The sequence below is a fragment of the Acanthochromis polyacanthus genome, chromosome 1, assembly GCF_021347895.1.
Source record: "Acanthochromis polyacanthus isolate Apoly-LR-REF ecotype Palm Island chromosome 1, KAUST_Apoly_ChrSc, whole genome shotgun sequence".
Classification (NCBI taxonomy): Eukaryota; Metazoa; Chordata; class Actinopteri; family Pomacentridae; genus Acanthochromis; species Acanthochromis polyacanthus.
Genome location: NC_067113.1, coordinates 62,880,285 through 62,905,656, shown reverse-complemented (window position 1 = coordinate 62,905,656; position 25,372 = coordinate 62,880,285). Strand labels below are relative to the sequence as shown.

At 39.6% G+C, this 25,372-nt stretch overlaps 1 protein-coding gene across 2 annotated transcripts in view; it reads right to left on the bottom strand.

Moving 5' to 3' along the window:
• Window positions 1-908: 908 nt before the first annotated feature.
• ptprz1b (protein tyrosine phosphatase receptor type Z1b) overlaps window positions 909-25,372 on the bottom strand; it is a 97,505-nt gene continuing 73,041 nt past the window's right edge. Inside the window, exons 10-32 of one of the 2 annotated variants that reach the window (XM_051950762.1) lie at window positions 23,878-24,004; window positions 23,731-23,783; window positions 22,822-23,310; window positions 22,459-22,639; window positions 20,527-20,754; window positions 15,443-15,587; window positions 15,272-15,363; window positions 15,074-15,159; window positions 14,124-14,144; window positions 13,455-13,551; window positions 13,285-13,367; window positions 12,759-12,893; window positions 12,104-12,235; window positions 11,855-12,012; window positions 11,605-11,740; window positions 10,409-10,555; window positions 10,202-10,295; window positions 9,432-9,505; window positions 9,212-9,340; window positions 8,963-9,115; window positions 8,715-8,857; window positions 5,248-5,383; window positions 909-5,122 (exon numbers count right to left, since the gene is read on the bottom strand). In XM_051950762.1, coding sequence (XP_051806722.1) covers window positions 4,979-5,122; window positions 5,248-5,383; window positions 8,715-8,857; window positions 8,963-9,115; window positions 9,212-9,340; window positions 9,432-9,505; window positions 10,202-10,295; window positions 10,409-10,555; window positions 11,605-11,740; window positions 11,855-12,012; window positions 12,104-12,235; window positions 12,759-12,893; window positions 13,285-13,367; window positions 13,455-13,551; window positions 14,124-14,144; window positions 15,074-15,159; window positions 15,272-15,363; window positions 15,443-15,587; window positions 20,527-20,754; window positions 22,459-22,639; window positions 22,822-23,310; window positions 23,731-23,783; window positions 23,878-24,004 — 3,183 coding nt within the window. In that variant the 3' untranslated portion in view covers window positions 909-4,978. The remainder of the gene's footprint in view (window positions 5,123-5,247; window positions 5,384-8,714; window positions 8,858-8,962; window positions 9,116-9,211; window positions 9,341-9,431; window positions 9,506-10,201; window positions 10,296-10,408; window positions 10,556-11,604; window positions 11,741-11,854; window positions 12,013-12,103; window positions 12,236-12,758; window positions 12,894-13,284; window positions 13,368-13,454; window positions 13,552-14,123; window positions 14,145-15,073; window positions 15,160-15,271; window positions 15,364-15,442; window positions 15,588-20,526; window positions 20,755-22,458; window positions 22,640-22,821; window positions 23,311-23,730; window positions 23,784-23,877; window positions 24,005-25,372) is intronic. The other variant, XM_051950763.1, reaches the window with a different exon arrangement.

Sequence of the window (25,372 nt, the reverse complement as noted above, 5' to 3'; positions counted from 1 at the left end):
ACCCACTGCAAACATCTTCTGGAATTCGGCAGGTATATGGGAACCCAGCTGTGTGATGCTTTAGATATGTCATTTGATTTGATGAGAGTAGGTGTATGTAGATTTATCATCCATGCAAAGTGCAAAGGCAGGATGGGAAAAGCCTTTAAATACCCCCAGGGTGGGCACTCATATTCTCACTGCATAACGAGGTTTATTCTTAATGCACTATATACACTTTATCTTATGTGACTGCTACAGTATAATGTGTAATGACAAATATTAAAATGATTATATAGAAATATATATTTTTTGGTTTGGCTTAATCTTTGGGAACATGCTTTGCTATCATGTCGTGTACAGGTCGATCAGAGGAGACGATGCAATACGGTGTATGATAGTGAAAATAAAAGCATGATAAATCTGCTCTGTGCTTTTCCTTCTTTGAGAAGAAATGACTTGGGGTCTAACGTACACTACCAGTCAAAAGTTTAGACACACCTTCTCATTTGTTGGTTTTTCTTTATCTTCATGACTGTTTACATTGTAGATTCTCACTGAAGGCATCAAAATTATGAATGAACACATATGGAATTATGTAGTAAACAAAAAAGTGTGACATAAGTCTAAACATGTTTTACATTTTAGATTCCTCAAAGTTGCCACCTTTTGCTTTGATTACTGCTTTAAACTCTGAGGACGAGCTTCATGAGGTAATCACCTGAAATGGTTTCTGCGGAGAAATCTACAATATAAATAGTCATGAAAATAAGAAAAACCATTAAATTAGAAGGTGTGTCCAAACTTTTGACTGGTAGAGTCGACACAACTTAGCAAAAACATCTTTCCCTACTAGCCTGAGTCCGAGCAGGACCACGTCTTCTGCTGTCTCTGACAACATGATACCTACAATGAAGAAGAGACAAGCGAAGGTTTGAAAGAAATCTTTAATCTTGCTGCTTTATACATACTGCACCAGTTTATGGCTGGAGATAAAGGTATAGACATGAAGCTGCTACTGGAATCAGAGAGATAAAAAGAGATAACGTTCCATTAAAACTATAAACATGATCAATATTTGCAGGCTAAAATTATCAAATAGAATCCACACAGTTATATATGTGTAAATGACTAGAAAATCACCTTTTATAGTAAAATAGAAAATATATAGAGATACAGTATAAACATACAGTAATTTGGCCTTTGAAGTATTCAGGGATATTTACACCAAAACATTTTTATTTCAATTAGAGCAGATCTGAAGTGCTGCCTGTTCGGCTGCAGACTCCTCTATGGTTTTGCATCTCCATACATATGCCCTAAAAAGAAACCATACACTGGGATGCAAAACAGCCACAGAGAGAGGCCATGCCTTTGTCTGAAAGTGAGGTCGACTGATCGTGTCTGATGCAACAGCAACACTTGGACTCCTTCAAAACAGTCGTAGCAAGTAGCAGAGGGCTGTGCTGGGATTCAGAGTCTCAGCTGTAAGACCTCAGTGCTGCTGAGGAGAAACAGAAGGGAAAGTCTCCCAAAATGGCACTAAGTTCACCTTTTACTCTCTCCTTTCTCTCCTTTTCATCAGAGTGAATATTTGCCACATTTGAACAGCACAGTCTCAACTGAATGATGATTGTTTTGTTTTGTTTTAAATCTTAGCTTACACTGATAAGAAAGAGGATTATTATCTGTCACGCTTTATTCTGTTGCAAAGGAGCTTCTCTGCTGTTCTGGATTTTGAGCAGAATACCACATCAATCCCAAATCTTTTACAAAACGTCTGAGCCTCGAGACATTTTTCTAATGAGCTCAGCGAGGCAGTGATCACCTTTAAGAAAATAGATAAAAATGACACGTCAATATTTTGGCATATTAGTCGCACATTTGTATCAAAACAGGTTTAAAGTACAAGAACATGAGTTGCAAAAGGCACTGGTTACCAGAGACCATGGAGCCAGTGGCAAGGAGACAAAAAACCAAACAAAAAAAACAGCAGTCGTTTCATTCTCACTAGTGAGGTCTTGGAGAATTTGAAGAGTTCATTTGCACAAACAGGTAACTCCGCTATCAGAAAACTCATTTTTATTGTTTACTTGAGATAATAATAAGACTAATAATTTATTTTTTCTCTGTTTTGTCATGTATTTTCTACTGAGTCAAATCCACTCAACTTCAGTTTGATTGATATTATCTCAAGTAAAAAAATTTTTTAAAAAGTTTTCTGAAAATTTATCAAAATGGAGTTATCTGTTTTTGCAAATGAACTCTTCATTTGGTTATTAAAACATTATTCTAAATAAAGATACATGGTAGTTGGAGTCCCACATTCTGCTGGTTAATGTGCAGTGCAAAAAATATTCACAGGAAACCAGGGCTTTGTTAAAATGTCTTTTCCTGCATTATTTCCCTTTGGACATTAAAGTCATCTATCATTCTTTCAGAAATCTGACTAGTGATATTTTTATTAATATTTATGTTTTTTTTAAAGAAAGATAAAAACCATCAGAGGAAAAAATAGTTTAAAAAAGCAGGAAGGGGTCGATAAGAGAGAAATGAAAGAACTAAATGTTACATAAAGTATAAAATAGACAGAAGCCGTGAATCTAAGTTCGGTCTCTTATTGGAATTACAAAGCAGACTCCTTCTTATAATTAAGAAAGATCATTTCCAGTAACACAGATTCCTGTATTTCATGTTCATTTAGTTGTTAAGGAAACCTTGCAGCAGATGTTTGGTCTTGCTCTGCTGCAGAGTTGTAAAGTTTGTAGGTTCTTGTTTGAAAGGCAGTGAAGCTTTGTTGGCACCTATCTGTAAACTAATGGCTTTAATAATGGTGAATAAATCATTTACTAACACTTTACAGATCAGTTATCAGGCTACAAAAAGCCCATGGCGGTTTCAGTTTGGTATATATACAATGAGTAGGTGAGACAAAGGTGAAATATGCGAGATCTTGAAGATAACCGCAGCATTAATGTAGCAGCAAACTGCTATCTGCTGTGTAAAGACAGAGTTAAGTCATGGTGTCTTCAGCAGAGAATGAAGTTACGCCCCCTCTGTGTATGCTGTAAAGTTAGATTTTCTATTCCATTTTTACCTGCATGTTAGTAAACGTTAGTGCATGTGAGTCCCTCCCTTTGAAACTGTTGGCTCTCCATGGATTTTTAAACAGACCACGAGTGACCTTCCACATCACAAAGTGCCAGATTTCTATCAGTAATGTTACTTGAATTCACAACAACTCATTACGGCCATTGCTAATGGCTGTGGCTGGATTATTTATATTGGTACACAGTTTTGATTTGCTGGTGCTCTAGTAACACCCACTGCTTCCAAATCTCACATATAAGACGGTGGCATAGGTCAGTGGGTAGAGTGGCCGTCTCGCAACTGGAGGATTGCGGTTTGATCCCCGGCCCATCGTGCTCATGTCGAGGTGTCCCTGAGCAAGACACCTAACCCCTAATTGCTCCAGGGGCGCTGTACCGCGGCTGACCCTGCACTCTGACCCCCCAAGATGGGGGGGATATGTGAAAATCAGAATTTCCCCTTGTGGGATTAATAAGGGATATAAAAATATTAATAAGACATTTAATAAAAAGTTCAGATCTGCAGTTGGGTCAATATATATTTGGGGGACTTTTGAAGTCCATGGGATATATTTTGCTTACATTTTTAATCAAAGTGAAAAAAAAATCATGTTTTATATGTTCATTATGATCATGTCTTTACAAATTCCATAATTATTTATTATGGAAACAATCACTTATTAATTAAAAAATGACTGGATATTACTAAAATGTCAACTAAATAACCATCAGAATTTAATAACAACCACCTTCTAATTTGCTAAACAATAATAAAATGAGCGTATTCAAGAATTTTTTCTATTGTGTTCTTTTAATTAAGTTGAGATAATCAAGACAGATTTTTATTTCTTGGCGATATATCAAATTTTATATGGAAAATAACAAATTAAATCACTTTTAACTATGTTACCCAGTACAGAAACACCTCTCCAGGAAGTGTGTTAATCCCAGAACACATGACCTGCTCCACATGATGTAATTTCCTCCTGAAGAAAAGACTGGCAAGACTCCAAGGCTTTCAGAGTTATTTAATATAAAGTAGCGTGTGAGTCAAGTGTGGATTTATGACATGTCAACAGGTTTACTAAAATATCTTCATAAATAACTTTCAATTTCAATTTTACTTAATTATATACATAATATTTAGAAGAATCTTTCTGTAAAAATGCCATGTGGTGTTTGGTTATAGGCGGCCATGTTGATTTTAGGCCTGAAAACAGCAAAAATGTCCCACAATTATATATTGACCCAGTTATTAAAACTAAAGTATGTGTCCATCTGAAGGGAGTTATGACAGCCTGGCAGTCCAAACTCATTCATTGCCTGTAACTACTCTATAAATTATTAGTATGAGATTTATTACCTGTTACTAAAGCCACTAGTTCACCTGTATAGAGGGTGCCTTATTAGAAAGTGGTACCTTTGGCCTTTTGGCTACTTTATGTCACATGAGGGTTACCACCAGAAATGAGCTGTCTGCTGTACATGCTAACACCGACTGGTAGCTAAAGGTCACTTTTAATGGTGTGTCTAAACCTGACAGATGTGTTTAGTGAGCTTGTGAGACAGACATGAAATTTGTCAAAAGAAAATCCTTTCAGTGGCAGAAAGATTTTGCGTGTTGTTGCTTTGTCACACAGCTGGAGTAGCTGGAGCTCCACTCATAATGAAAAGTAAGATTTCATTTTGTAAGATATGATTGAAAGCAAGAGACTGGGTTATACTGGACTGTTATAATGTAAGAAAAGATGTGATGAATAAAGATGAGTGAACATTAAATCATTAGCATGCTCAGCGGACACAGCTGTGAACCACAGACAGACATGGCGGTGTTATCCTCTTATCACGTTTCAGGTGTGTGATGAGTTTTCTGTATATGTGACGTGTTTGCGTGTTAAACGCGTGTGTGTCTACATTAGCGACTCCAGGCTCTCTGCGATGTTGGTCTGTCCCAGTGGTACAGATCCATTGGTCTCTGGACTCTGCAGGGCTCTCTGGTCCTCCTGGCTGCTAACCAGGCTCAGCACAGCTCGGTACAGATACTGGTACTGCTCCTACAAGGGGCAAAAAACACAGAATCAAGGCTGCTCCTCCCATAACATAAGGTTAAAACACACAGTACCTGCCTCTGTCTAAATAGGTTAACTGATTGTGAAATGTTAAGAGTGCCAGTACTTACTACATCGTTAAATACCCCAGGTCTCATGAGGTTGGTCATCCGAGCCACCTGATAGACGTCTACTGCTCCCTCCTCCTCCAGCTGACTGGACAGCGTGGTGAGAGCGCAGAACAGCCCTGATGTAGCACCTCCCAAACTGCACACACAAAGAAAGAGCAAAATGTTAAATGAAATATAACTGCAAGCAGTGAGGAGGGGGCCAAGCAGTTCTACATGCCTCAATCACCATGGCAACGTGATCTGATAATGCTGAAAGTGTAGCTGTGAGCACTGACAGCATGTTTAATGTCAGCTGAACAAAGAGTGGGAGTAAATGATATAGGAGGTCACATCCTGTTGTGGTCATTTGTCTGCTTTGGACAAAATGATTCTGCAGACTCAAAGGATCACAGATGACCAAGTATCTAAACTCACAGATTACAAATAAAACCTAATGTCAGCAATGCTAACTAACATGAAATCACAATTTATCGTGCCTCATGGTCAGGATGTCTCAAAGCATTACTTTAAAGGGAAACACATGAACGCTTACAAATAAAAAAAATATTTGGTTGTACTTATTGCAGCATCTCACCAGCAGTCAGACGGCTGATTGTGAAGAGATTTTTAAATTGCATTAAGAAAGGCACTTCCAGTCCAAACACTCCCTGTTTGGCACCTTTGCTGCCAGATTTAATAGGCTGGAATTGGCAAATGGCTTTGAAAATAAAAAAGTTGATCTAATAACTTTTCAGTGAAGATTTGGTCACAGAAATCTTAAGGTCTTTGATTAAATGTAGTGGAGCAGGCTGGCTGTCAGATTCCATCTGTTGTCAGATTCTATTCGTATAATTTCTCAAGATTTCACTAGAGATGGCAAAACAATTTTTATATGCAAGACATCCAACAGTATTAAGAAAAATGCCTGTCTTCTTACTGCAGAACCCTCAAGTGTTCAAATAATCTGGCGTCTCGATTTCATGAGCCAAGTTGTTAAAGGGGAACTTCAGTTTTTTTCAACCTGGGGTCTGCTTTCATATGCCATTTCATACATGTGAGTGATGGAGAAATGAATTTTTGACATAGCTCCAGTATTTAGCCAGGCAGGCAGCTTAGGAGCTCAGCTAGCGGAAAAAAAAAAAAAAAAAAAGCTAGCGAAAAGTATGGGGCAACTGCCCCCCCCCCCGCGTCAAAGTCCGCCCTAACATGCTTTTTTTTCCCCACACTGACCGGCTCGGATAGTCTCAACGAGTGTCCCACAACATACTAGAGATGAGAAGTGAACGAAAACCTCCTCATTACTTGGCGATCGCTATTTGTTGTGGTCTGTATCCAAATCTCGGGACGCTAGAAAGCAAATCTCGTTCCGAAATCGCGCGATAGCTCGCGCCAAAACACCGGTGGGGGAAACAGCTGTTTGCCTCAGGTGGAGAGACGAGTGGAGCGATTTTGTGTCGGATTTGGATACAGACCACGACAAATACTTCTCATCTCTAGTATGTTGTGGGACACTCGTTGAGACTATCCGAGCCGGTCAGTGTGGGGAAAAAAAAGCATGTTAGAGCGGACTTTGACGCAGGGGAGCCAGTTGCCCCATACTTTTCGCTAGCTGAGCTGCTAGCTGAGCTGCGAGCTGCCTGCCTGGCTAAATACTGGAGCTATGTCAAAAATTCATTTCTCCATCACTCACATGTATGAAATGACATATGAAAACAGACCCCAGGTTGAAAAAAAACGAAGTTCCCCTTTAAGATATGACCTCACATAGTGACATGAATTTGACTTGAGCCAAGGAATCCAATGGTACCTCTTTTTTGATACATTGCATTAATGGTAGTAGAGTTCTTGAGGAGTAGACATGAAATTTGGTGTAAAGCACTGTAAAAAAAAAAAAAAAAAACGCCCCTCTCAAAACAAAACAAAAACAAACTTATTTCAAGGAACTTTTACCTTGAAACAAGTGAAAAAAATCTGCCAATAGAACAAGTGAAAAATGGCTTGGTAAGATTTCTTGAAATAAGATATGATATTTAGAATACTGAGATCTTAAAATTATCTGGAAAAACTTATTTTAAGCTTTATTTTACCAGGATTGCCAACCTTAGGTGTCTTAAAATTAGCCAAATATGGTTAAAAAAAAAGCAGTTTTTTACTTAAAAATAGATTTTCGCTTCAGTGTAACCTCCTAATTATTACCTCCGCCAAGGAGGTTATGTGACACCCGGCGTTTGTGGGTCTGTCTGTCTGTCTGTTAGCAAGATAACTCAAAAACGCCTGGGCAGATTCACATGAAATTTTGAGGGGATGTAGACTATGGTAAGAGGAAGAGCTGATTTAATTTTAGTGGCAATCTGGAAAGGATCCTGGATCACTTTGAATTTTTTTAGTATGTTTTAGTATGTGGTCCAAAATATGACAAAAACATCATAGGTTAGTATGTCGTCCAACAAGTTCAAACAAGGTGTCCAGATAGCTCAACTGGTTAAGAAGGTGATTTAGAAACAGAACTGTGTCAGAGATGCAGGTTCGATTCCAGCTCATGATCCTTTACTGCATGGGTTTCCTGTTTTCCTCTCTATCCTTGGCGGAGGTCTGCACTCTCTGAGTGCTTTTCTAGTTTGAGATGCATTAACCCTCCTGTTGTCTTCATTTACGGGCACCAAAAAATATTGTTTCCTTGTCTGAAAAAATCCCCAAAAATAATCAACAAAAAATTCCCCAAATTTCTAAAAAATTTCAAAATCTTTAAGAAGAAGCTCCAATAATTCCTTAAAAGTTTACCTTAAAACTTTTATTCAAAAAAAGTGCTCCAAATTTGCCAAGAAAATTCTTGAAAATATTTCAAAAAATGAGTAAAAATCTTCCAAAAAATCCTAAAAATATCTAAAGTGATTCCATATATATCAGCAAAACTTCTATTTTCTTAAAGAACATTCACAAAAAATTATTTTTTGTGTGAATGTTCTTCAAGAAACATTTTTAGCATTTCTTTTTTTCCCACCAGAAAATGTTCAAAAATTTCCCAAAAATGTAGAAAATGTGGACATCAGAAGCTTCACTGTTAAAGTATATTTTTCCCCCACATTTTCCAACTTTAAAGCTGGTCAATTTGACCTGCAGGACGAGACCAAGGTTAAACTTATTTTGAGTTTTCTTGTAAATTTCAACTCAAAACAAGATCATTTTAAGATTGTTTGTTTGTTTAACAAGATATTTAAGATGCATTGTCTTAAAACAAGTCCCTCATCTTGCTGAAATGTCACTTGTTAAGGGAATTTATCTTAAATCAAGTGAGATGAGTAAGATTTGGAGTTTTTGCAGTACAGGGTGTTGTCCCTAATTATTGTAGCACATGTCTAAATGTGTTACCATATGGTTCTAGCGGTTGCCACTGACTGCAAAGGAAGAGGAAAAAAAAAGAAATATCAGAAAAGATAAAAACAAAGTGGGTGTCCATGCAGCAGGGATCGTGTCTGTATCATACTCACGGATCATGGACAATTGTGGGTCCCTGTGTGTGTCTGCTGTGCTCTTTGACTGTGTTGACCAGATCAAAACTGTTTCTGATGGGACTGTCTGGGTTTGGCCAGCAGGCAGCGCTGTACTGACGCACCTCGAACACGTAATTACTCTGAATGGATGCAGAGAAATACAAAAGGGTTGAAAAGTGAGTCACAATCTGATTGTATTTAATGTTTTAATATATGTAAAATATACTCATGTGTGTGTGTGTTACCTGTGGAGACTCCACTGTAAAGTCCTGCACCAAAAGTCTCTCCTCATTGGACAGACATACGTGCTCCTCCCCAGAGTACGACACGGTGAAGCCTTCAAAGCTCATTGGCTGGTCTTTACTGGGCCAATAGACACAACGCTCCCTCTCTTCAGTCTGAATCAACACAATGTAAAAGTGTTTGGGATTATACACAGTTCTGTAGAAGTACCATGTAGAGAGTGTGTGTGTGTGTGTGTCTTTGCACTGTACCTGACTGTGTGTGTCTGGCAGACGGACCACAGTTTGTGTGTTGTGTTCCCAGATCAGCCTCCAGAAATCAGCCACCGTGCTGCTCAGAGGAGTCTGGCTCACTATGAACTCCTTACAGTGGTGATGTCCCTGCAAACACGCGAGCTGCATCAAGCTAGCAGCGAATGTTTTGATCATGCATTAAAAATGCTAATAAATATGTCATTTCCAGCTGTCTTACCATCACATAAGAGGCGTTGATGTAGCCTGTGGAGTTTGTCTCTGAAGCAGTCAGACAGACTCTGGATCTCTCCACTACACGACACAGAGACATGAATTAGCAATACAACACCTGAAAATAAGCCCACAAACTACTTGAGAGTAATGCGTTTCAGTGTGTCGCTGCCTTAAAGGTGTGATTTTTAAAAAGGTTTGTGGAAGAAACAGTGAAGCTGTGAAAGCCTTCCTTCCTCAATCTGCAGCTATTCACAATGTTGAAAAAAATGACAAAAAAATGATATTGAAAGTTAAAGTATCATTGAAAAATTGCAAGCGGCACAGCATCCTGTTACACACAACGGTAACCCATGTGGCTGCAATGAATGACATTAATGGGCATTGCACATCTAAGAACCTTAAGTTTTATGCCAACATGGATGAGAGTTAAGAAAAAAGAAATTAAGAAACTGAAGCATCTATGATTTCATGGTAGAATATTACTTGGCTCCACGGTAAATGTTCAGTAACCTAATTTAAAATAACTTCATTTGGGAATATGTGATGGGTACACTCAATATGAGCTGTAGATTTTCAGGGCCCCTCCTCAAGACAGAGCCAAGATAATAAACCAGAACCATGTTAAATGCTCATCATGTCAGCTGATACTGTGTTTTTCTGCTGCCACTCATAGTTCAAAAACAAAACTGCAATTAATGAAATTACTAATATGAAATGAGAACATATTGTAGGTAGCTGGCCGCTTTGCCCGGTTAGTAATCTGTCCCTGCTTACCAGGCATCAGAGCTCTGGCTCTGTTCCGCTCAGCGTTGCCATCTTTCAGAGCAGTGCTGTAGTCTGCATGCTTCGCTTGACGCTGACTAATTAACTGAAACAAAAAGGAACAATCAAAAAATCTGTTGGCTAAATGCCTGAGATGTGAAGCCATTCATTTAGATTCAGAAGTTTATACAGTGTGGGTTAAAAAATGAAGTGTAATACCTTGAATTGTTTGTCCATGCGAGTCCTGCCTGTCGCTCCAGGGGTCAGGAGGTCCGACACGTAAGTATGGAGGAGGTTAGAGGTCACCGAGGTGTCCCGGCTCAAGATGGCCTCTACCAGAGCATCATGGATGAACACATACTGCTCCTAAAAGAGAGAAATACAAAGAGACAACTCAATTATAACTACTTCATATATATTTTTAGGTTAGGGTAAAGGTAATAGTCTATATTGTGTAGTATGTCAATCAGTGTCCCTACAAAGTACATTTACACCACCGTTCAGTTTGGGGTCACTTAGAAATGTCCGTATTTTAGAAAGAAAAGCATTTTTTTTCAATGAAGATAACACTAAATTAATGATAAATCCAGTGTAGACATTGTTAATGTGGTAAATGACTATTCCAGCTGGAAACGGCTGATTTTTAATGGAATATCTCCATAGGGGTACAGAGGAACATTTCCAGCAACCATCACTCCTGTGTTCTAATGCAACATTGTGTTAGCTGATGGTGTGGAAAGGCTCAATGATGATTAGAAAACCCTTGTGCAGTTATGTTAGCACGTGAATAAAGGTGTGAGTCTTCATGAAAAGTGACCCCAAACTTTTGAACAGTACTGTACATACATATGTGCTTTTTCCCACAACTTTAGAACATATTGCATTGACGTGCATTAAATATCAGGAGACTTATATCAGATCAACCACTACTTGCCTCACCCAAACCCATATTAGGCCCCTTTTCAGCAAATGAATCAAAGTCTTACCTCTTTCCCTCAGTGTGTTTCAGTGCTTTAGCTCAAAATACTGCAAATATTTTACCATGACTGTACAACCCCTGGTTCCAGGATTGTTTTAAATGGGCTGTTTTACTCTGAAAATCAATGAGCTGCTGCCGTTTGTGCCCCTTTAAGGAAGAAAACTCCGTGTCTGTGACAGCTGTGCACCATTTGAGCTGAATCAGTATTGGTTATAAAACACCACAGTTGATTTCTTACTCACTACTGACACATAGCAGAAGTAAACATATTTACATTTTAATTCAAAGTACAATAAAAAATCACTATATGGGACCTTTAAACTAAGTCTTTTTACTCTAATTAAATGGTTTATATTTTGGAGGCTTTTAGTTCCCAACGGCAGATGGATTCCCACAAACACAAACAGATTTATGTCCACCAATACTCTATGCTTACCTCCGTCTGAACCAGGAAGTTCCTCTGTGTCCGCACATGTTTGAGGAAGCCAAGAACATTTACTGTCCCTTGATCTTGGATCTGCTGCAGCATGCTGTCAATCACTATGTAGGTTCCTGTCCGTCCTACACCAGCACTGTGGAGGACACACGACACACGCTAACTCTATACTCACTGCATGGTTTTTTTTTCAGTATTTAATTTTATGTAAAAGGATCTTTTCATTTATGCACACATGCACACATTCTACCTGCAGTGTACCAAGACAGGTCCCATCTCCTGTGTCCGAGCCCGAGAGGACGCTCTGATAAAGGACAGAACAGGCAGAGTGTATTCTGGGACGCCCATGTCTGGCCACTGGGTGTAGTGATAGTGGAGGACTGTGTGCTCAACTTTCCTTTGAGACACCTGGAGGACCAGAGAAGGTTTGTTTTCAGTTAGAAGTAAACCTCCAATTCCATTTGAATTATCACTGAAGTCACCGTGTAAATAAAAATACCTTATTCGTGGTGTCCCTGATAGTGAACGTCCGCAGTGTATAGTAAGCGAGTGCCTTGGTGTTTTTCAGGGTCACCTGGTAAGGACCGTATTCTTCTTGATTCTCCTCTGGCCAGTACTGGTCGCATTTTGTCTATGGAAAGATAAAAAGTGATGATGCTATGCAGAATCTGAAGATATTAATCCTGCAGTTCAATTTCAGGCTCAATATCTTTGCCCTACATCTTAGAAAATGAAAATGTGCAAGAAGAATCCTGCAAGTGTGTGACCCTGACCAGAAGACCAGAGTGGCTTCTGCAATTTTTCATCTCTCAGTCAGAATCTGGTATTGGAAGGTAATTCGTGAACAAGTTTGAACTGATTAATACAAAAAGCAACTGCCTGAAGTCTATGGGGCACTTCCTAGTGCCCAAAATAATATTCAAAATGAATACCCAACACATTCTTTCTCAGGTATTTTTGATATGAAGCCTTGCACTGACGCTGAAATCCGAAAAAAATGGGATTACTCTAGATGAATGGAATGAAGTAATCCAAGCTTCCTATGTGTTCCCGAAAAGAAAGATTGGATATTTAATAGCTAGATGTGTGTGTTTAAGATCAGACAAAACTGTACTGATCTCTGCAGTGAAGCTTGCGTTTGTGAAAGCTCCTACCCGTCCTTTCTCCTTCAGATTGGTGATCATGACAATAACTCCAATGTTCTGCTGCCAGATCATCCTCCAGAAGTCTTCCCTGCCGGCTCTGAGAGGCCCCTGAGCTGCGATGTACGCCCTCGTTCGCTCATAACCCTACAAAGACACGTGTTTGCTCACAACACCCTGGATATAATGCAGGGATGTCAAACTCATTCCACAAAGGGCCGGTGTGGCTGCAGGTTTTTTGTTCCAACTAAGCAGCATCACACCAGACCTGACTCATTTAATCAACCGATCTCAGTCTCCAGACAGGTGATTGGTCAGACTGTGTGCTGTAGATACGTTGGAACTAAATGCTGTAGCCTACAGCACACAGTCTGACCAATCACCTGTCTGGAGACTGAGATTGGTTAAATAAATGAGTCAGGTCCGGTGTGATGCTGCTTAGTTGGAACAAAAACCTGCAGCCACACCGGCCCTTTGTGGAATGAGTTTGACATCCGTGATATAATGTATGCAGCATGCATATAGGAAACATACTTACATCTACAAAGTTAGCATTGATGTAGTCTCCGCATTTCCCATCTCTGTCCAAACTGCTGGAGAGCTTCACTCTGCTGTGGTCATCTAAGAGAGGAAACAGTTAATTAGTTACATTTTTTTGGGCTTCTACAGTTAAATAATACACTTTGATCGCACTGAACAGCCACATACAGGCCAGTATGTTGATGTAACGGTTCTTGCTTTTGTTGTCGGGGTGACTGGAGCTGTCGGCGGTGATGCCCATGTCCACCGTACACGCCTGCACCTCCTAAAACACAACAGAATAGAAAGCATTGTTATAAAAAAGATTCATTACTCGGATAAGCACTGCAGGTGGTTGTGAACATAAAATGAGGCAGTTTTTCTGACATTATCTCTAATGTTTACAGTTAATACATAAGCACTTATGAATTACACTTTCACTAGACAAAGAAGAGAAGATGTATATCGAAGAAAAACAAGAAGTCTGTGGGAGAAGAAGAAATAAAAGCAGATATTATAGGATTACATAAAACCCTGGTTCTGATGGTATGCAAGAGAAATTCTTCATCTATTGAATGTGATCCAATATTTAAACCTCATATTCCAATAAAACTGTGTTAGTTCTAATAAAAACACAATTAAAATAACAAAAAATGAGGATTATTTCAACAGCAGCTACAGAATGGTAAAATATGTAAACTGCCATTTACAAGGGACAATGAGAAGGACTTTATTTTGTCAACAGATGGTGAAACAAGGGACATTTTGCTTTAGAACAAATGTATTTCTTTCTGAGTGGTGAAGAAAGGACAAGAAAACAACACCTCTGCAACTGGAGAGGGATGGCAGGTGTCTTACCTCGTAGGATTCTTTGACAATCTAATGGAGGATGGTGAGGATGCAGAAAGCACGACGATGGTGGTGGGAAAGGGGGACAAAATGACAGACAGACAGACAGACAGGGAGTCAGTGCAGGTACAGGAATCTGGGGTTCAGATACACACAGAGAGGCAGTGCAAAGTGGGAAATAGTCTGATTTCCCATCTGAGCTGTGGGCTTTATGCTTGTACTGTTAGCCATGTCCTACATACTGACTTTTTTTAAATTTTTTGCTGAAGAATAATTAGCTTAAAGCAAAATGTGTGTTTATTGCTGCAGCTATAGAGCAAGTAAAACACAGTTACAAAATGTTGGAAAACACACAAACTCACCGGCAATTACAAGGTACAAGTATGCTTTAATTACGCCTATCTGTGTGAGGTATGTAGGAGGTTCATGCTCGGAAACAGAGGTGACTAATGCCATGCAGATGTACCTGCTGTTCAAACTAACCCACACATTGTTCTCAGACAGCTAAACAACGATCACATATGTCAAGACCCAACATGAGACATTTCTAGCATCCTTTTGCACATTCAGTATGAGCAGAGATGGAGAAGCCTGAAAGCCTGCAGCAGGTAGTTTTCATCTGTCTGTCCTAGTCTGTGCAAAGCTGTCTGTCAAGTCTGACCTGTCACGGGTTTGAACATCGAGTCTGGAATGACAAATATGCTGCACTGCCATTGTTAGTACCAAAACGTCACTCCTCCATACTGATTCACAACATGAAGTTACACATCAACACTGTGCTAAGTGATGCTCCTAAAGAACATGATGTTAATACAGATGTGGAAGAGCATTAAGGAGCTATGACGAATGAAAAATAAAACCTCAGGAGACCTCCTAGAAAAACATTTAAAGTTTTCTTTTTAAATATCTTGTGGGGGAGTTTTCTGAACTCAAATGCTCTTATTTAAAACCTCACATACCTCAAACTCCTTGGAGAAAGTGTTAGTGGTGTGGAGCTCCATGACATGCTTCACAAACTGCTTCACCGTCAGCGGCTCGTGACCGTCTGTAACACAAGACTGAACATTTAGCTGCGTCCTTATAACACCACAGCTTCACAGGGTTTCACACTGCAATTCTAATCAAGCTACTCACAAGTGTGTGTGTGCATCTGTTACCTGTAGCCAACAGCAGGGGTGTCGACGGAGCAGATAGCACTTTAGGTGAAGCGCTGTCATCTGGGTAGAAATTAGCTGCCTGGAAACAGTTTCTGAGACACAAATAAAGTAAATAAAGTGCAGGGGTGAAAATGATACAGACGCTGTGTGTTTGTTTGTGTGGGTGTGTACCTCCAGTAGATGAGTATGCCCACCAGTACCAGCAGACAAAGGATGGTGAGAGTGGAGACGACAGCCAGAGGAATGACTGTCCTCTTCTCCCTCTCCACACCTTCAACGAGCCCAACACGAGACTCATGGCTGCTGTTGCTGCCCTCTGAAAGGAAGCAGAGGCAGAGGAAGAAGGCAGAAGTGGTGGTTAAGAGACAAAGGAGTTCTAGAGTCAGGTACAGTTTGTAAAGTCAAGAATGAACTTTGAAGATACGTTTGTCATTTTTATTGAACAAACAATAGCTAGGAAGTGCTTTACAGAAGAGAAGAAAAAGGCAACACCTGACTAAATGTTCACATCTTCTTGAACACATTTTAACAGAAGGTTTGAACAGTACTATCCACCTTATTGAGGATTTTCAAATGTCTGCTTAAACTGTCCTCACAGAAAACATCCACCAGACCTTAACTCTGCACTAATGGATTTGTTGGCCACATGAGGCCAGCATGAACAAGCTGTAAACTATAGACTGTATCGTCATAAATTACTATGCAGTCTATGCTGGAAACACAATATTGTTTTTCACAGAAGAAAAAGCAAAAGGTGGAATTCATGTTAGCTAGACCATTCTACTACTCCCTGCACCTCATTGTCATTCTGCAATAGGGGAGAAACACCACCACAATCATCTCGTATAGAGCTATGCTAAGGACACAACTTCACAGTTCCCTCTAAATAGGGACGGGTGGAATTGTTTTGATGAAACATCTACATGTAGAGATGGAAACACTCTCATTCACTAGCACACTGGAAAAATACCCCTCTGAAAACAAGAAAAAAAACTTATTTCAAGGAACTTTTACCTTGAAATAAGTGAAAAAATCTGCCAATAGAACAAGTGAAAAATGGCTTGATAAGATTTCTTGAAATAAGATATGAAATTTAGAATATTGAGATCTTAAAATTAGCTGGAAAAACTTATTTTGAGCTCTATTTTACCAGGATTGTCACATTTACGTGTCTTTACCCTCCAGTTGTCCTCATTTACGACACCAGAAAATATTGTTCCCTTGTCTGAAAAAAATCCAAAAATTCAGCAAAAAAATTCCCCAAATTTATAAAAATTTGCAAAATCTTCAGAAAGAAAATTCCTTAAAAGTTTTATTAAAAAAAATCCCCACATTTGGCAAGAAATAAAACTTAAAAAATAAACTTAAAAATGAAATTTGTAAATATTTTCAAAAAATGAATAAAAATCTTCCAAAAAAATCCTAAAAATATCTAAAGTGATTACATATATATCAGTAAAACTTCTAATATTTTCTTTAAGAACATTCGGAAAGAAATCAACCAAAATCCAGCAAATTTTGCTGGATTTTGCTTGATTTTTTTCTGAATGTGCTTAAAGAAACATTTTTTTAGCATTTCTTTTTTTCACCAAAAAATGTTCAAATAGTTCCCAAAAATGTTTGAAAATGTGGAAGTTTTCACTGTGAATATATAAGTATATATATATATGTGCATACTTTTCCACATTTTCAAACTCTAAAACAGGTCAGTTTGACTTGCAGGACAACACGAGGGTTAAAACAAAATCATTTCAAGATTGTTTGACTTAACAAGCTATTTAAGATGCATGGTCTTAAAACAAGTCCCTCCATCTTGCTGAAATGTCACTTGTTAAGTGAATTTATCTTAAATCAGGTGGGATGAGACATTTTGACTGAAAATAAACAGACTTGGTAAGATTTTGAGTTTTTACAGTGCGAGGCTGCCCTACTGCCTGATCAAATCTTCAGCAAAACTTGAAAATTTCAGTGCGGCAGGCTGCTGCCCAAAGGTTGTTGGTTCCTATAGAGAAGCGGATTTTGAAAATGGAGATGAAATGCACGTCCAATAAAAGACTTGTCCCAGCAGCCTACACGTGAGTCAGATTACGGTAAACCTGCCTCCCATTTAGGTAGAAATATCATTAACCAAATGTGTCCCACCTTACATTTTGTTAATAATCTTGTTAATTTGTTTACAAGCTTTGTGAATCTTCTTATAGACATGTCTTTGGTCATTAAACAGATGCATACAACAACAACTGATGAGAAAAAGATCTGGGTGTTTAGCTGGTACATATCCAACTGCATTCATTGTTTGGATTCACTATAGAATCACGTGAAACTCCAGAGTTTGCAGGATGATAAACCTTGGACAGTTTCCAAACAACTAGCATCGGTGGCTGCAATACTGGCTGATGGCTATGCTGCCTCCACCAATCAGATAAGGACACACATCAGTGTTTTGCATAGAGACAGTGTGATTGTGCACCTGACATAATCTATATTTAAATTAAAGTTCATGTTAAATAATACAGCTTTATTTGTAAATTCTGAGTACATAAGGTTGTTGGTTATAGGACAGTGTTATTATTTTAATAGACTGAAGATGAAAGCTGCTACTCTGCCAAATGCATGCTGATGGCCTTTTCCAGCTCCAAACTGTCTTTATTACATCAGCCTTTATCTATGAGCGGTCCCATCCACATGAGACATCTGATCCAGCTTTAAGGTTTTACGTTTTCAACAACAACAGCAGTGTAAAGCATGATTCCTGGATGTGACCACAGCAAACAAAGAAAAGAAACTCTGTCAGTTTCAACCTTATGTGAAGGAAAATGAACTGCCCTGTCACTTTGCAAAGAGCCAGAGCTGAATAGAGTTCAAATATTGTGTAACATTTACCTTCCATGTGCTCCTCCATTGCCTTGCTGGTATGTGTCAGTCTGTGCAGAGGAACAAGACGCCCCAACACTGGGCTTCTTGCAGCATCAAACAACAAGCCATCCACAGCTGAGAGCTCCTGTAAGCTGTCTGTAGCACCTCCTCGTACATATTTTTCATCTTTTTTATCATCTCTGTCCTTATTATTCTCAAGAGAAGACATAACTCCAAAAACTGGACTGGCAGGACTCGTGTTTTGATCCTCTTCATCATGACTCCCATCACCATGTTGTTTGCTGCTGACCAACAGTTGGGACTTTGCTGTAGGTTTATTTCTACCGACAGGCAGCTGCAGACTTCCTCTTCTTACAGAAACAAATTCTTCATTGCTGTAATTCCTTCTAATGTCTTTCTCACCAGAATCATTTTCACCAGCTATGAAACCCTCTTTATCATCATTACCTTCCTTTGGAATTTCCTTGGCATCAAAATACTCATACTCTCCAGAACCACTGACACCCTCAGCCCCACTGCCGCTCTCACTGAACACTGTCCTAACTGCTACCTCAGTTTGTTTCTCTTTGTCTTTCAGCAGGTCACAGCCTGCTGTGCTATTGAGCTGTTGAACACTCTCATTTGTTTTTCTGTCCACTTTGTTCACTGTCTGATTCCTGATGTCGTTTACTCCTTCTCCCCCTATCTTTTCTTCTCCCTCACCACTTAACTCACTTACATTGTCCTCTATCTCTATCTCTGACTCTATTTCAAACTCATTCTTGACACTAATTTTCCTTTGTGCTCCATCTGTATCATTACCTCTTTCAGTGGCAATCTTAGTTCTTGGTGTACTGCTCTTTTCATCCAACTTAAAGCTATGAACAGAGTTTTCAACAGCAGAATATTTGGTTTCAACAATAGCAGCTTCACCCAGTTGCTGATTGAGCCTGTTGCTGTCAGGACCAGAGCCTGATCCCCTGCCTTCTGTTTGACCGTCTGACAAATCCAAACCTTTAGAATCAAACACCGATGCAACTGAACTGAAGCTGTAGTTGTCTCTATGTCTATCCGCCCTGGCTTCCACTTCATTGCCGTGTTCCAACAAGACATCCAGATCATCTTGAATCCTGCTGTCACTTTCAGTAAGACAGGTATTTAGGGTTTTTCCTTTAACAGTGCTTTTTTTCAATAAGTTGATCGTACTTAAGCCATAACCAGAAATCACAGGAAGAGAGTGTGTAGCTATGAACTGATCCTGAGAATCCAAAGTAGTAGAGATTTGAGGATCTTCTAAATCCATCTGCAAAGGGACAATAGAGGGCTCTTCAGAGGGTTTGTCGTTATGATGAAAGACAATACCACTCTTTATGTTTTCATAGAGGGCAGGAGAAGGACGGAAGCTGTTGCTGTATTCATCGAACCCTGTGAATGCTGGAGGTGTGACACTGAATAAATCTCCTTCTGCAGAGAATTCAGGGATAGGGAGTGCTGGCATTGCAGTGTGGACGATCACTCCACTTAAAGTGTTTGGAGAGTTTGTGAAGCCAGAAGACTGATCAATGCTTGAGTCCTCAGCTCTGGATGTGGGTGTATTTGCTGCAAATAAAGCCAAAGTGAAAAAAAAAAAACATTTCCAGGAAATCAAATATGTCCTTTTAAAATGTGTCAAGAAAGGTGGAAAAAAGGTAAGAACTGAACTTCCCAGATACGGGGCACAAGAAAGTTTGACTGAAGGTAGAGAGTCTGAGTGCAGGCAGAGGCACCACCTTCACACAGCAGGTTCAAGAAAGAAAGCCAAGATTTGGAAGTTATTTATTCCATTTGTAAATGAAAAGATGCCATCAATGGAGACGACTAATAAGTGAAGCACCCTCAAGATGAAGTGAAACCTGCTTTTGAGGAGGACGGAAGAAAAGAGCGACCACCAGAGAGCGCCACTGAGCCATAGGAAAGAATTCAGACAAACAAGGAGTCCCAAAAGTAGATACTAATCACCGAGATTGAGTGGAGTTGAGTAGATTATATTGAGCCAGGAAAAATTTGACCTTGTAAAGTTACGTGCTAAAAGATTTGCGCCAAGCATATGTAATTTCTGAACCACATCAGAGAGAGAAGAAGCCACTGATCATCACTGTAATCATCACCAACACCACCTTATTCTTTCTGACCACCACCACCAGCTTTGCCCACATCATAATACAAAACACCACCCTGACCACAGAGCACAGCAGTGATTAGCTGCACTGTAGCGTAGCCATTAGAGGAGAGAGGCAAGCATTTACCGCAATTAAGTGCAGCCGTCTACCCACCACAGAAGAACATGTATTCATACCATGCTGCTTTCCATGGTATGTGAGATTTATTTCATTAGAAGCTGTGTGAGTGTCTGGTCTTACCAGTGAACATGGGCTGAGTCGTATGCATCAGCACTCTGAGCAGAGAGGAGGTGGTGAAGGTTTTGTAGACTGAATTGGCAAGTGTGTTGCTGGCAGTCGCTGTCTTTTCAGTGATCCAGAGAGAGGAGGGGGTGGAGGCCACTGAGGTGATGGTTTTCGGTAGGGGTTTGATCACAGGGGCATCGCTGTCTTCAGAGGACAACAGGGAGCCTTCATCTTCTTTATCACCTGAGGACAAAATGTACAGGAAGATGGCATGATGGGATGTGACGTGTTGTGGCATAACATGACATGGGGTGACATGATGTGACGTGACATGTCATTTAGGCAGGGCAACATAAGAAAAAAACATTCCCCAAAAAAGTAGAAACCCAATCTGAGTAAGATTCAGATTTTTAGATCTTCACGTCCACAAAAAAAAACCCCATCATAAATCACTGACAAAACATGCCTTGAGTAATGGTGGAGAAAGCTGAGTAAATGCTTACTGAACAATGCATCTTGTCCTCTTTTCAGTGGTTTCTGAGACAGCAAATTTAAACACATTAAAAGTGAACAGCCACCAAGGGGAAATTTTGCTGCTCACAACAGTCTTTTCTTTGTCTCATCGAAAATAAATCATCTTCTTATTTGGAGATTACTGAATGCTGACCCGTTTCTGCTAAACCCCCTCTTAGGAGAGGTAAGGAGATAAAGAATAAACCAATCTAAGACAAATTATCCTGTCCACTTTGAGAATAATGGGAGAAACACAAGATAAGCAGGAATTCTTTTGCTCTGTTCAAAGGCTTCTCAGAGCTTTTTCTTTAACAACCTGAAGGAGCAAAAAACAGACAAGAGAAAAATCTCTGCTGACAATGGGCAACAGGGCAAATACAGACTGGACATGTCATCAGTTCATCACAGGAGTAACACAGAGAGAAAGACAACCATGCATGCACATGGCTAATTAAGAACCACCAATTACCCTACCGTACATGTCACACAGTGAGAAGAAATTTAAAGGAAATGTGAATAAAATTTCCATTCAAACAGATGTGATTTTAAAAAATACGTGACTATAGTGTTTCCACAACATTTACTCAGCTGTAAATAGCTACATAGAAACCACAATTTGCACGGAAAATGAACAAAGCCAGAGATCAATGGCATTGTTTGACGGAAGACCCAAAAATGGCCACTGCTCATCTGAATGACTTCAAGCTCAACCCTGCTCTGCCTCAGGGTTCCAGCAATACACTTATCCAGCGTGAGAAAGATCAGATGTATGTTTATTAGGTTATGCAAGGAACAGACACACAGATTCCTTCACGATTTGTCACAAATTGATGAGAATCAATGAAGTTTATATATGGTTGTTAGAAGTGTGACAACTCTGAGAACAGATAAAATACAGAGTTGAGACCTGAATTGGACCGCTGACACAAATGCTGGATACTGTGCAGGCTCATTTATAAGCTAGCCAAGTTCTTTACTTCCTGCTGTAGCTGATTATTTCAGACTAAGTACAGTGAGAAAAAAGAGAATTTTTAGATCTTTGACTGCGATCAAGCTGAGAAAATGGTCAAAATCTTACATTAATGATAAATTAAGTTCAGTTATGTACAAGGGAAAAGACTGGTTAAAGATTTCCCTTTCCTCGGGTATTCCTTATAATAATCACAACTTAAGTTTAATTAGTTGTAAATGCATTCACATAATTTAAAAAGAATAGGTTTAAATTTTAAATTAGACTATAAAAAAGTAACACAGTTTGGTAATAATGACAAATTTCTGTCTTCATAGAAGTTGTCAGTGGCTAGTGTTCAGTAGAACAAAACCTTCTGCTGCTACCTATTTAAACATTTAGCAGATTTCTCTGGCACTGCACAAAATCTGCTAAAGCAGTGGCAATCCAAGATGTGTTTGGTAACTGAGAGTGTTAAATCTGACCTGGCAGCACAGAACCAGACGGTGTTGGAGTGGAGCTGATGGGTTCCAGTGGAGAGCTGTTGACTGTGTCTTCATAGAAGACATCTGTGACTTGGATGTCCTCCACAGGAGGGGTGTAGAGGTCCGACTGAGAAGGGAGGCCATTTTCACTGGCTTGGTCCGGTAGACTGTGATCCCTTGACTGCAAGCATGAGGAGACAGAGGACACAATAAACAAATGAAGAAAACATGATACACTGGTATTTTAGGAAGCATTGCAAGCAGCAGTTTGTGTCTTAAATGATTTTGTCAACAAATATGATTGAATTTCTTGAGCTTTAAGGATGAAAAGGTCACTGAGAAAAAGGAGGTTGAGAAAGCTACCTGATGTGATGACACTGACAGTGATGCCTCCTCTGTGATTTGCCGGCGGATTGCTGGCAGAGTGGTTGTCCGCACAACTGGAAACAGGAATCCTGGCTGTTCAGTTACGTCAGTTACCCAGATTGCGCCATTGCTGTTAAAACCTGCCTTAGTGAAGGGCCGTTGTGTTGGGTTCACCTGGTCCCCATCAATCCAGTTCAGATCCACATCATCATCAGTCTGAGACTTCTTAGGATCTGGTTTCTTTCTCACATTCTGTAGAACTACAGAGTCAGAGGGAGTCTTTGGAGATGAACGTGAGTCGACCTGAACTGGGATGTTCCGGTTTACTTCAGGCTGGTCTACGTACAGGTCATCGTAGTGTGAAGGCTGGTTCTGGTAAATTTTGGTCTGCTCCACTGGTATCTCTTCCACTGGACTGTGGTCCTCTGGAGTTAAATCTACTTTATTATGGTTCTCTGGCTTCTCCCATCTGGATACAGATGAAACCTGAAGAACAAATGCGAGCTACAGTGTGGAAATGTGTCACAAGATGTTCGACTGTCTACTATGTGCAGAGAAAGCAGCAAAAATATGCTTTCACCTCTTCTTCCTTAGAAGAGTGAAATGATTTCATATTGAAAATGGGAGCGGCTGTCCTGGCAAGTCAGAGAAAGCCTCATCATGACATTACAGGTTTTCTGTAATCTCACCTCAACATGTTCCTCATAAAGTCCCTCATCACCTTTTACAAGGCTCTCTAAACACTCAATGACAAGGCTCTATGAACATAATAACATTAATTTGCATAATAAGTAGGTTCACTGATATAATTGAACACAGGGCAAATGTCAGCACTGCAAAGTAATTATGCAGAATTCAGCACAATTATGGAATCAGGTGTAACCACAGATACACAGACCGTCCTACCTCCCTGTTGCCTTCAGAATCCTTCGTGACAGCATCAGGGTCGGAGTCACTCTCTAGAATGAGAGCAAAGGAATAACGACTTACAACTGGGAATGTAACAGTTCAAATATGTGTTTTTACTGTGCATGAGCCTGTGTGTGTGTGTACCAGGGTCTTCTAACGGCATGTCCACGATAACCTGGTCGCTCCACCGTCCTCGGAGTCCATTTGTGCAAAAAGCCACCACCTGAACCACGTAGCTGCTGTTGGCCAGCAGGCTGGAGATGATGGCACCCTGCAAAGCCACACCAGTGACTTTAAGTAACTGTCTCCAAATCTGTTCTGTTTAACACGCACTCAAAGCCCTGTGAAATTAACTAAACATTCACCCGTGATGTTGCAAATTTGCTCATTTAAATCGATTTTGAATGGGATGTTATTTAGCACTGTTAATTATGTAAAAGAAGATATTATTGCAGTAATGATCCTGGGATTGTTTCTGTTTAGCATTGGTCTGTTTAGATTTGGTTCTTCTGAATTCATCAAAAAAAGATCCAAAAAGTGTTTCTGCAGAATATTATAATGCCACGTTTCCGATATCAATTCTTTTGTATGATTTGTTGTCATATTTACTGTCTGAATCCTTGAGATATGGTAAAAAATAATAATTGTTGTGTAAATTGCAGCCTCACAGAGCCAAACCCATATCCACAATGCAGAGTAAGTATTGATAAGCTGACACTGGTCTGGCTGCACCTCATTCTGCTAAAAGGGGAAATTGTGTGTGTTTCTTTAAACCAGTTGCAATCATCTTATGCAGCACTAAGCCCAGGATGAAGGGACGGTGCCCCTGAAAAATAGTGACAGGGGAATTGTTTTGATGGAACATTTGCACACCGGGGAGTGAGCACTGACATGAACCTGGCTAATGGCTAGCCGAAGATGAGGAGAAAACCACACAACATGGCAAGCTAAAACCCTAAAGTCTACAGACAATGCAAGTGGCTGAAACCTTTGACCTCTGAACATAAAAGTGTAGCAGTCCATCCTGAAGTCCAACAGAACATTAGTGTCAAATCTGAAGAGATTCGATTCCAAACATATCATGCTCACAAGAATGGACAGTCAATGCAAGGACATAATACCTCTGACCATGGAGATGAGAACTGAAAACTTTCTAAACAATATCTAAGCAACAGGTTTACATTTTATCACATTCCTTCATTTGTGTTGAGTTAGGCTGATCTGTGTAGTGTACACTACCGTTCAAAAGTTTGGGGTCACGTAGAAATGTCCTAATTTTTGAAAGAGAAGATGTTTTTTTTCAATGAAGATAACATTAAATGAATCAGAAGTACAGTGTAGACATTGTTAATGTAGTAAATGACTATTCTAGCTGGACACGGCTGATTTTTAATGGAAGATCTCCATAAGGGTACAGAGGAACATTTCCAGCAACCATCACTCCTGTGTTCTAATGCTACATTGTGTTGGCTAATGGTGTTGAAAGGCTCAATGATGATTAGAAAATCCTTGTGCAGTTATGTTAGCATATGGATAAAAGTGTGAGTCTTCATGGAAAACATGGAATTGTCTGAGTGACCCCAAACTTTTGAATGGTAGCGTATATGCTGAGGGTTGGTTACATTAACACATATACACA